General features: G+C 33.3%; 1 protein-coding gene across 1 annotated transcript; it reads right to left on the minus strand.

Moving 5' to 3' along the window:
• Positions 1-298: 298 nt before the first annotated feature.
• LOC132749342 (small ribosomal subunit protein uS11m-like) lies at positions 299-11438 on the minus strand. Its single transcript, XM_060739077.1, has 8 exons — positions 11292-11438; positions 9348-9531; positions 8438-8571; positions 6885-6910; positions 5890-5964; positions 3795-3860; positions 1717-1821; positions 299-633 (listed from the first exon to the last, which is right to left on the minus strand). The coding sequence occupies exons 1-7, from the start codon at positions 11362-11364 to the stop codon at positions 1717-1719; spliced, it is 663 nt and encodes a 220-aa protein (XP_060595060.1). The 5' UTR covers positions 11365-11438; the 3' UTR covers positions 299-633.
• Positions 11439-11775: the final 337 nt, after the last annotated feature.

Here is an 11775-nt window from a genome sequence, read left to right on the forward strand (position 1 = left end):
GCTACTTGGCTAGGAAAAGTATATCAAGAGTATTGTATATAATATTATTCGAGTTTCTGACGGGATATACGGGAGAATATAGCCTGAATAAGATATGACCCCCCAGAAGAAATGTTCTGTTACAGCTTATGAAATTCTGTTTAGGGATACCTTAAAATTGCGACAGTGACGATCAAGATCTTATTTTTTAAGGTGGGTGCATGCCCCAGCAAAGCCTTTTTGATGACAATACAGGTGGCTGAGAGAGGATCCCAGGATCCTTATATAGGAACATAAATAAACACCAAAACTATACAACTGTGCTTTTTATCATAATTTATTTCCAACCTTTATCATCATAAGATTTTTTTTTCAATACTTAATACATGCTAATAGTAAACAACAAAGTTCATCAAACCGATTTATGTCAGTTTTTTCTATGTAGTTTATTCTTTATGACTGGCAGTTCAGGAAATTCTTGTTTAAAAATTAACAAGCATTAGCTTGAATGAAACCTTTAATATGTGGTCTGCAAAAGCTTTCAAAAAATGATATCCCTTTCAAGAACCTCTAAACTTTAAATAAAAATTGAAACAGTATGCTGGTTCACATCTTTCAAATAGGTGTTTCTCCGGCAGTTATGGGATGCAAAATCTAAAAAATAAAACAATATAAATAATAATTATGATGACAATGTAAACAAGAGTCACCCACTAGTGGCTGCCACACTCAACTTTTTCTTAATTCTAAAGTCAAACACATCAGATGAAGAATATTATAGTAAAGAGTACTCCAAGAAAATATCATTTTCTTGTAAAAAGTAAAAAGAATCATATTTCCTATTTGACCTTGAACGTCAAGGTCCTTAAAGGGTCAAGGTCACATTTGAATTAATCATACCTTTCTAAGAATGAATCAAATTTATAAATAAATAAATAACAATGGTATGACAATTTAAGCAAATATCAATAATTTGACCTTGACAGTAAAAGTCAGTTTCTGGAAACAACCTGGAAAACAAAGAGCAATTATTCCATCAAAAGTGATCAAATCACTAATTCTTATGTGTGTCAGGTCACTTGATTACAATCTGTGAATATTCGGTTAAAATTTCTATGAGAAATTTTAGCATTGGAGAAATTGTTCCCTCTCTGTCCTAATGCCAACATTAACCAATCTTTTTACCAAAGTCTTCGTAGGTTAAGAATTAATGTGATAAGTGTATAGTTATATTGAGTAAAAAGTACTGTGTATCTTTAATTTATTCATAGTCAGTATACTCCTATGCCAGCTTGAGGGCTCAAGATGGACTTGCTATTTATTTAGTTGTCTTGTGTAAGCCCAAATGACAGTTATACACCTCATTCCTAAGGTACTCCTTTGTTTATTATTTCAAGCATGTAGCATCAGTGTAAGCTAGCATGAAAGCTTCCTCTCATGAAATAAAATTCAGGGTCCAAACCGACAGCACTGAGGGGCAAGGTAATTTCAAGTCAGCGACCTTAACCACTATGCCACTGAGGCAAAAGACTGACTTGGAAACACACAAGCAAGTAAACGAAAGTAAGTGATAACTTACAACTCGGCTATTAATATTATGGCTTCCAAGTGACTTTTTTCTTTAAAAAACAAAGCCTAAATACAGGCATATTCCAAATTTAAAAGACGTTTCTTATCCCTGAAAAAGTGAGTAAAAATTGCACCTACAAAACAAATGATGGATAACATCATACATACCTATAACCTGCGTGGTTTTCTTGGTCTAGATGTAATACTAGGGAAAGTTCTGTCAGTTATAGAAACTATGTTAACACCTGCTAGCTGAATACCTTTCATACAAGACTGAAACAAACAATAATTGAGATATAATGTAGGTTTAATATCATGACTCTGTCTACAGTATTTCAGTAATATACGGAAATGGTATTTAATTGCAGCAATATGAACCAATTTCATTTTTTATAAACCTGCTTCACAGAAACATCACGCTATAGATATATTACCACCTATCGCTGCTATATTGGCACCAAAAAACAACCTGGTCTAGATCTATTCTCTAAATGCTGAGACTTAAGCCAAGGGCTCTGATGAATATCAGACAGGTTCTATAATAAACTTATGATTCCTTCAATACTAGACAGTACTGGAGACGTTTACTTCAAATGTATTTAAGGAAGACCCAAGATTCCCCAATTACACATCAATTTAGGCACAGGGTGTAGCTTTGCTAAAACCGCAGCATTCCGCGCACAAGTTAAAATTTTAAAGTTTTGGCAAAAAAATTGCAATGATCACTATGAAGGAAAATTACAGTCAGCAATTTTATATCATTTTGATGCATGTCATGGTTTTATAGAAATATCACTCCACTAAAAGCGACCTTCAGCTTTTCTAAAGGTTAAATATATTATTTTTAGATAAACCATTTCATATAATTGACAAATCAAAAGAATTAAGGTGGAAAATGAAATTTGCTGACGATAACATACATAAACAAAAAGGAAACACCTTGTTACCTCTTATCTACCCTTCTGTTCTCTATATTTTAATTAGTAAAGCAGAAGATGTATTGCCCAATCATCTTTTTTAAGAAACGTGCGTTATAAAAAGCTCTCTTGGTAATGTTTTGGAAATGGCTTAACAAAGATATGAGGCACTTTTCTAAGATAAAATCACTGAAATACTTGAAACAACAAAGAATTATCCACCACCCCCCCCACCCCCCCCCCCCCCAAAAAAAGCTGAAGGCCGCTATAAATCAATCGTTAAAAGCTAAAAAATTTAAAACACAGATCATTTCATCAATTTCATCAAGGTGAATACCATCTAATGTTAAAGGATAACCTACACACATTCCTGTTCATGTGGTTTATATTATCTTAAAATATGTAAAAGTAGAATCCTTCACTTGAAGCCAAAATTCATTTCCAAACACAAAATGTATCAGAAACTTAAAATTAATGTCTACAGATTTTGAAACTGGGAAACAGGATATTTAAACTGTTTAGCGTATTTAATCAAAAGAAAATAAGCAATCTATTGAGGCAAGGGACGCAACCTGAAAAGCTTGACAGAGAGATTATCGAATGATCATTCAAGCCAAAAAAACAAATCCCAAAGCCTTGTTGTTGTAGAAAAAAGATTTTATTTATAAATATTACTTACATGTATTATAGTATACATCTTATGTTTTCTGATAGATGTTTTTTTTTTTAAGATTATTGCTAAGTAAGTCTACAATTGGACAGGACTAATTTTGACACCAGAGGCATTAACTGTACAGCTTTGTAAAGAACCACAAAGCCACATTTCAGTATCAAGCATCTGGACATGGTAGCTGCTGACAATTCTTTTTAATGAATTAATTTGACAGGTTTTAAGTCATGTCAACACTATAATGGTCATCTGGGTGACTCTCAAGCTTTACTGGTGGTCTAAGACCATAGTGTCCCTTTGTGCATTATTTCATGCATAGAACCAATAACCTTTTGTAAGCAAATTAGATAGCTTCCTCACATGATAACACTCTGGAGTAAGTAAAGGGATTTAAACTCAGCTGTGAGAAGATGTTGTTTTAAAGGTTTTTCTTTTATAAGCTCTGTGACCATCTTACACATCTGAGTAAAGGTTAAGGCCAAGAAGTTTAGGAGGTGGTTATTATGTAAAAATGGAAACAACAGATGCCTAGCAGAGTGTGATCACATTAGTTTACACTGATGACCTTGTGCTTTGTTAAGCTTAAAAGGTGACAATGAAGGAAAGAAAAAGACCAATCTGCAAAAAAGTTGTCATAGAGAGCTAAGAAGAGGACTTACCAATCTTCCAGAACCTTGTCCTTTTACAATTACACGAACATCCTTTTGACCCTTTTTTATGAGATCCTGAAAGAAGTAATATATCATTTAAATGGTCCATAAACTGCAATAAGAGGACAACAATACTAATTCTTTGTATACTACTTTCAACTTCACATTATTTAATAGGAATTATCAGGAAATGTGGAAATGTTACAAGAGCCACCACCATACATGCCACCACTGGACTGGACTTTTTCTTATTTCTCAAGGCAACACATCAGAAGAGCATTGTAGTGAAGAGTTTTAAAAGACCCCCACCCCTAAATAAACAAGAGCTGTCACAGGAGACAACGAAGCTCGACTATTCAAATACTGGAGGCAGTGAGGAAGATAAAACTATAAAAGAAAAATCAATTAAGATATGAATATATTTCTTCTTATGACAAGAAGTTAAAGTTGTAAAAATAAATTCCAATTTCAAGGGGGGGGGGGAAATTCTGGAAATAGTCACACTAGAGTTATAGACCTTGTCACACAATATGGTTGTAATGATAACAAATATATATATGAAGTTTGAAGTAGTTACCTTAAAAAGTAAAGAAGTTATAATCTTTCTTAAAGAAAATTCTAGGTTCAAAGGGAGATAAATCTGAACATATTGCATCAAGAGTTAAGAACCTTGTCACATAAGATCTGGTTGATGGTAAGGAATATGTATTTTAAGTTTGAGGTAGATACCTTAAAAACTAAATAAGTTATAGTAAAAAAAACATTTTTCAAGTAAAAAAAATTAAGTTATAGGGAGATAATTCTTGCAATACTGGTGCAAGAGTTATGAACCCTGTCACATAAGATCTGGTTGATGATAAGGAACATATATTTGAAGTATGAAGTTGATCCCTAAAGAAATAAAGAAGTAACAGTAAAAATAATATTTTTATGGAAAATTCTAAGTTGAAGGGGAGATAAATCTGAAAATATTGGTGCTAGAGTTATGAACCTTGTCAAGAAGATGTGGTTGATGATAAGGAATATATATGTAACAAACTGTTATTCAGTAACTTTTTTAATCACAAAATGCCTTGAACCTAGTTTATCGTTTCATTTGTTCATTACTCCACCCACTATTTTTATAAATAGAGAATATTGAATGAGTGTATATTCAGTTTATTGCACAAGTTGAATAAAATTATATTATGTGAGCCTCTGGCAAGCATTATATTATTTTATTGAACGAGTGCAATAAATATAGTAATGAACTTACACAAATTTAATATTCTATTTATCACATACCCTAAATAAAGACCGTTAAATGTGAAATAAGAGTCATTTTTCATTGACGCGCCTATAGTATAACGCTAACATTTAGCGCATCTTTACCCTAAATGCATATGCGAAGTTTTAAATAAATATCTTTAATAGTTATTGAGATATGTAAAACTTGCATGTAAACATTAACCAAGAGACTAAGTAGAAAAGGGGAGAAAAATCAGCCTAAATGCAAGATAGAGTTCTGGAACTTGGTCAGTGACATACAATTATGACCCTCCATGCATATGTTAAGTTTGAAATCAAAATCTCTAATAGTTATTGAGATTCCTGTGAATTTTGGATGAAATTGGCTTAGCAGTTTATGAGGAGATGTTGTTTAAAGTAAAAGTTTACTTTTGAATTTGAACTATTCAAAATGTCAATTTGGTTTGTCTCAGTATCAATCAGATCTGCCTATAAATAACAAATTTTATAACAACTTAGGAACTGATTACTATTGATGTGACAACTGGACACGGATGGCCCCACAGTCCAGGACAGTATGATAGACTTACAGACAAAAGAAATTATAAATGACTTTTCCTATGGGCATAAAAATGACACAATAGAACCCCTTTACCTTGACCTAGTGACCCCAAAACATTAAGGTTCATCTACTAGTCAGGCCAATCTCCATACCAAGTTTGACGTTTCTATGCCCAGGCATTCTTAAGTTATTGATTGGAAATGATGTGGTCTACAGATCAACCAACATTTGCAGAGCAAAATTACCCCCACTTCTTCCAAAAGGGGCATAACATTTACACCTTTATAACACTAGGTAAACAACTAAACAACTCACCATCCCAACAGCTACACCCACTGTCTGTCCACAAATTGAAGATTTCTTTTTTGCATGCTTAAATCCAACTTTTCCCTGAAAAGAACAAAATAATTTATTTTTTGTTACAGAATATTGATTTAGAAATCTTAATGAAAATTATGAAATGTAAAAAAATGGTCATTAAAGTCAAACATTGCTCAACGAAACAACATTGCATCGCTCAACAAGATAAGCTTGCTCCAGGCTATTCCAATTATCACACCAAAGGTGATTGTTCCTTTTTCAACAATTTAATGCTGAAAATACATGTATATAATTATGTTCTACAATCATTTTTTCAAAAAGATCTTTTTTTCATGTCTCTTATTATAGAAAACAAATCTGCATAGAAAGTATAATAAACAAATTACTAGTTTTCGGTTGGAAATCCTGATTAAAAGTCAAAGAGCTTGTTTTCTTGTTTTTTTTGTCACAGATTTATAACACATGTTTGGTCATATTGGGATGGTGACAGGTCTATCCAGAGTACCTAACAACTAACCAGTAATGACAAAAATTCTTTCAAAAGCGACCAACTGCTACATGCTTTCTGAATCAGGGGTGAAAGACAAATGAGCATAAGACTCTGTGTCCGAGATCAATTGTCAAAAAGAAATTATACTCTGCCAAAAGATTGGACCAACAACCACTGGATATCTAACCAACTGCTCTCCCTGTTGAACTAACAGGCAAATGCATCAGGAGAATAACACTATAGTAAAGGGTTAAAAAGCAAGCAACAACAAAAATCCACCATAATTATTTTTGTGTACAGAATTGAACGAAAATTTCAAGGTTATACTTGAATTTATAAACATGTCCATGAAGCTGGAGGCATGCTGCTTTATAGTTTTTGGACAGCAACTGAAACATGACTGTAGCAATTGCTCTTTGTTTCTTTCAAGAAGTCAAGCTAAAATAACTTGTTTTTATTTTCTTTTCAACCTATCAAAGAAATATGAATTAGTACTTACCCCTGATTGTGAGGAAAGACATAGGTCTGAAATATCAAAAGTAAATTCATCAAATATATTACACCTATATCTTTATAAATATTGTACAAGATAAATTACCTTTTTTTATTCAAAAACAAACATACCGGCCAGGTACTTTACATTAATTCATGATGAGGTATTTCTATAAATGGCTTTAGTATATATTGTCTTATGTTTTCAAGTTATACCAAACATTGATTCTTCAGTTGTTTATCTTTAGCATATGTACAACAATTGGTATTTTACAACAATAATTATTGGTATTCACACTTTTAATTCAAGAGCTCTATGTACCGCTGTTAAAGGCACCTTGTTAAAGGGACTCTACATCGTGTTTGACATGATGCGACTTGAAATAAATTTTTGAGATTTATGTCCCATATGATGCAGGTCTTGACCAATAATGTGCAAAATTTCAATCGCTCACTCTGTCTTTCCATAATACATGTAATTATTCTTATTGTGAAAAATTGGGCTGAGAACTGCATAATAATACCATTTTATAATTTATTTCTGATTTTTTTTTTTTTGCTTACTTTCTTAATTAAATTGCACCAGCTGCTCTTTGTAAGTAATTCAAATTTTATGCTTTCAGGCTTTTGAACCTCAGTGGAGTTTCTTTGAAATGTGTGAGGACTCAAAAGAAAAGAATATAGACAAGAAGCGCCGCAATGCGACGAAAACCAGGTTTTCACATACCAAGTTTTGATGTGACAGCAATCAATAGGTCAAAAAGCACTGAAGTTATTGAGTAGTAGCTGAAAATTCTATTGTAAGCAAATGACCTTGAACTTGCTCCCAGATATCTTAGTGGCAATCAAAAGCTGCCACTCAGCAAGTTTGGTGCCAAAGGTCAAAGCAAACTCAAGTTATAACATGAAAACTAAATACATTGACCTTGATCACAGACACCTGGGTAGCAATCCCAAGCTGCCTCTTGATATAAGCTATCCATACACCAAGTTTGGTGTAAATAGGCCAAAGCAAACTCAAGTTATTGAGCGGAAACTGAATTTCTATTTTTAGTAACAGTGACCTTGACCTTGATCACAGACACCTGGGTAGCAATCCCAAGCTGCCTCTTGATATAAGCTACCTACACACCAAGTTTGGTGTCAATAGGCCAAAGCAAACTAAAGTTATTGAGTGGAAACCAAAAGTTGACACCCCAGGTGGAGTAAGACCCCAAGAATAAACTATTACCCTGAGAGACATGTAAAAGTTCATGTTGCATAAAAAACTTTGACCAGAAACTTATGTTCACAAAGGATCACAATTCAGTCAATATCTATGCAACAGTCAGGGGCCTTCAAAAATGATCTTAAATTATTATGATCTTGAACCATAATTATGTGAAGCAACAAGCAAATATTTTTTTGTGGTTGATGAGATATGAAGTTGTGACAGAAGACACACCTCACCCTAACCTTTAACCAAAGTGTTAAACCTATGTCTAGGTAAGTAGGATAATCTCACTATTTCTTTGAATGATAGAACAAATAAATAAGAGACAAAACAAATATATGTATTACTTTTACAAGTGTGAGCACTTGCTGTTGTATTCTGGTATGAAGCTTTTATGTATACTCTTGGTAATTTGTCATAGCGTACCCCATTCACCAAATGTTCATATGTTTCCCTTGTTGGTATGTACTCTCCACCCGGTCTGCAAACAATAAAATAAGTAATTATAATTTTGATTTTTCATACAAAATATTTCATCATAAGATACAAAAAGTATTCTTGCATAAAAACGGAGCATGCAGGCATAAATTAATGGAGCAATAATGAAATAAATTAACATACATTCATGGATAAAATCGCTTGAGCACACACCACAGTTTTCGTTGTTTTTAAATTTGTGACTAAGGGTACGATTAAAAATAGCTTACTGCAATGAAACTGTTTGTTTCATTATCAAAACATTACTGTCGAATGAAATAGCACAAGCATATGGAAAGCAGAACAATTTTTTTTTATTTAAATTTTATACAAAAATAGATAATGAAACACAGAATATACATATACTGTCATTCTAGAATAGTGCTAATTTATGCACCTTTTTTCATGCTTTTAACATCTATACAAGCCCTCAAACCATAATAAGTCCATCAATCTAGGGGCTATTGACTGACTATTTATTGCACTAATCTATTCCCCTTCTTAATTTGTGGAGGTGTCTGTGGTCATGTGGTTAAGGCCATTTACTTTAATGCCTGAAATAATGCATGAAAGTGTATGCGAGGTCTTCCTCCACCAGTAAAGCTGAGAAGTCACCATATGACCATTATGGTGTTAGTGTAACTTATACCTAATCAAATCCTCTAAATTTAAAACATCACTGGGCCCCTAAAAAGTAAGCTAATTATATTTATTGTAAAAACATATAAATTAAACAGACTCAGGAAGTTACAAGCATGGTTATAGTAGCAGAATAGTTACATGAAATCTGGATTGATAGGACTATCTGGAAAAGCTGCATCTCTAGGCGCCTTCTTAACAGATGTTGCCTTGTTGTCGCTCTCCTTTGTTTCGTTAGGTTCACTTTGTTCGTCTGTTATACCAGATATATCCATCTTCAAACATGATGATACATGCAGATTTGTTTTCAATACAAGTGCAGGAACTGAAAAATAGTAAGCATAAAATAATTCTTTGTATTTAATTTATTTACTACCAGTTGATCATTGTTATGAATTTTGGATACTGACCAAAGAATTTTGTGATGTTCATAAAGGGCTTTACTTCATTCAAAATCTACTTCAGAGTTATACTGTAGGTATTTGAAAGTGACCTTGAACTATAATTCAAAAGGCATAATCAAGATTCATGTGAATACAATCAATAGCTCTTTTATAGATAAATGTTGCCTGCAAAACTTTAACCAAAAGTTTTCTAAGCTCAGAAAGGGCTACACATCATTTAAAAAACCACATTCGAGATATGGGCCATAGAAAGTGATTTTCATGTATGATCCCCAAAACTTGTAGCAAGTTTCAAATCATGCAACAAATACCTTTTGTTGTTTTGAGGATTGATGTTGCATGCAAAACTTTAACCATGAGGATTTAAAAGGGACATAATTCTATGCTACAGTTATGGGTTATGAACAATGGCCTCCTATTACTCTCTCAAATAAGTGTTTTAAGTTACACGCAAACATCATTAGTGGTTGATACAAGAGCGATCAGTAATCACATGTGTCGCCTCATGATGGCCAATTTCATGTTGGGACAAATTTTGTGACAGACGGACAGACAGACGGACAGTGCACAACTAGACTTGGTACTGATCATTCCTGTAAAGTTTTAATAAAATTGCACCAGTAGTTTATGAGGAGTAGTCCGGACAAGCTTTTGTGTATCTGGCAACACACAGAAAAAAAACACCTTTTTATCAAAGGGCCATAACTCAGCCAAAAATCATTCAACCGGAAAACCCGTGCAATATGTGCAAGGACTTGAGCTATAGATCAATCCTGTAAAGTTTCATTGAAATTGCATTAGTGGTATAAGAGAAGTAGTCCGGACAAACTTTAAAAATAAAAATTATTAAAGGGCCATAACTCAAACAAAAATCATTGAACCGGAAAATGCTGACAATATGCACAACTAGACTTGGTACTGATCATTCCTGTAAAGTTTGGATGAAATTGCACCTGTAGTTTATGAGGAGTAGTCCGGACAAGCTTTTGTGTATCTGACAACACACAGAAAAAGAAACCTTTTTATCAAAGGGTCATAACTCGGCCAAAAATCATTCAACCGGAAAACCCTTGCAATATGCGCAAGGACTTGAGCTACAGATCAATCCTGTAAAGTTTCATTTAAATTGCATTAGTGGTATAAGAGAAGTAGTCCGGACAAACTTTAAAATTAAAAATTATTAAAGGGCCATAACTCTGACAAAAATCATTGAACCGGAAAATGCTGACAATATGCACAACTAGACTTGGTACTGATCATTCCTGTAAAGTTTGGATGAAATTGCACCAGTAGTTTATGAGGAGTAGTCTGGACAAGTTTTGTGACGGACGGACGGACAGACAGACAGACGGACAGACAGACGACGGAGAAGTGATCCCTATATGTCGCCACTACTCCGTAGAGGCGACACAAAAATATGATGTTGCATGCAAAATTTTAACCAAAGTGTTTCCCATGGGCCAACACCTACATATTGTTATGATTGTAGCCCTTCTATTCTTTTAATAGTCAAGCTATGTAAGATCCCATTTTAAAATGGGTCTCATGTTCAGTCTCCATAAACTTTACCATTTTGGTTAGTTTAAACAATGACTTAGTTCTATAATTATTTACCCAATATCATCTATTGAAGAAGACTGAAGAACCTGTGTATTTAGACACAATAAAAGACAATGCATACCTGAACACTTATTCAATGTAAGACTGGCATATTGTTTGGTAGCTGCTGACAGCAACAGCCTTAAATGTGACATTTTTCTTTATTTTGTCCTCATTTATATGTAGAAAACATCATAGCCTGGAATATAAAAAAAACAATTTATAAAGAAAATATTTGTTTAACATAAATCATACATGCCATAATTTTTGGTTATTTCCAGGGCACAGGATTCGGGGAATGTGTCAGCTATTTTTACCAACAACATGGCTAATTATCCATACTTAACATAGCTTAATTCTATTTTGTGACTGATTGAATTTACTAAGCCTCAATATATGGTAAAGGGTCAACTCGGCCCTATACAAACTCGGCACTGGTCAACTTGGCCCTCTATAAGAAATCTTTAAGGATATTTATTGTTTTGTCAATTAACTTTTGAGTAGTAATAAATTACTATAAATCTGTAAAAGTAATGAAGTTCACTAACAATCACAATAGAAACTGA

This window comes from Ruditapes philippinarum, unplaced genomic scaffold (genome assembly GCF_026571515.1).
Source record: "Ruditapes philippinarum isolate M1 unplaced genomic scaffold, ASM2657151v2 ctg113_1_1_1_1, whole genome shotgun sequence".
In the NCBI taxonomy this organism is placed as follows: Eukaryota; Metazoa; Mollusca; class Bivalvia; order Venerida; family Veneridae; genus Ruditapes; species Ruditapes philippinarum.

Coding starts and splice junctions, on each gene's coding strand:
- LOC132749342 (XM_060739077.1), bottom strand. CDS start 11,364: ATGTCACATTTAAGGCTGTTGCTGTCAGCAGCTACCAAACAATATGCC. Junction 9,532..11,291: donor TACATTGAATAAGTGTTCAG/GTATGCATTGTC, acceptor ACTATTTTTCAG/TTCCTGCACTTGTATTGAAA. Junction 5,965..6,884: donor GTCTTTCCTCACAATCAGGG/GTAAGTACTAAT, acceptor TGTTCTTTTCAG/GGAAAAGTTGGATTTAAGCA.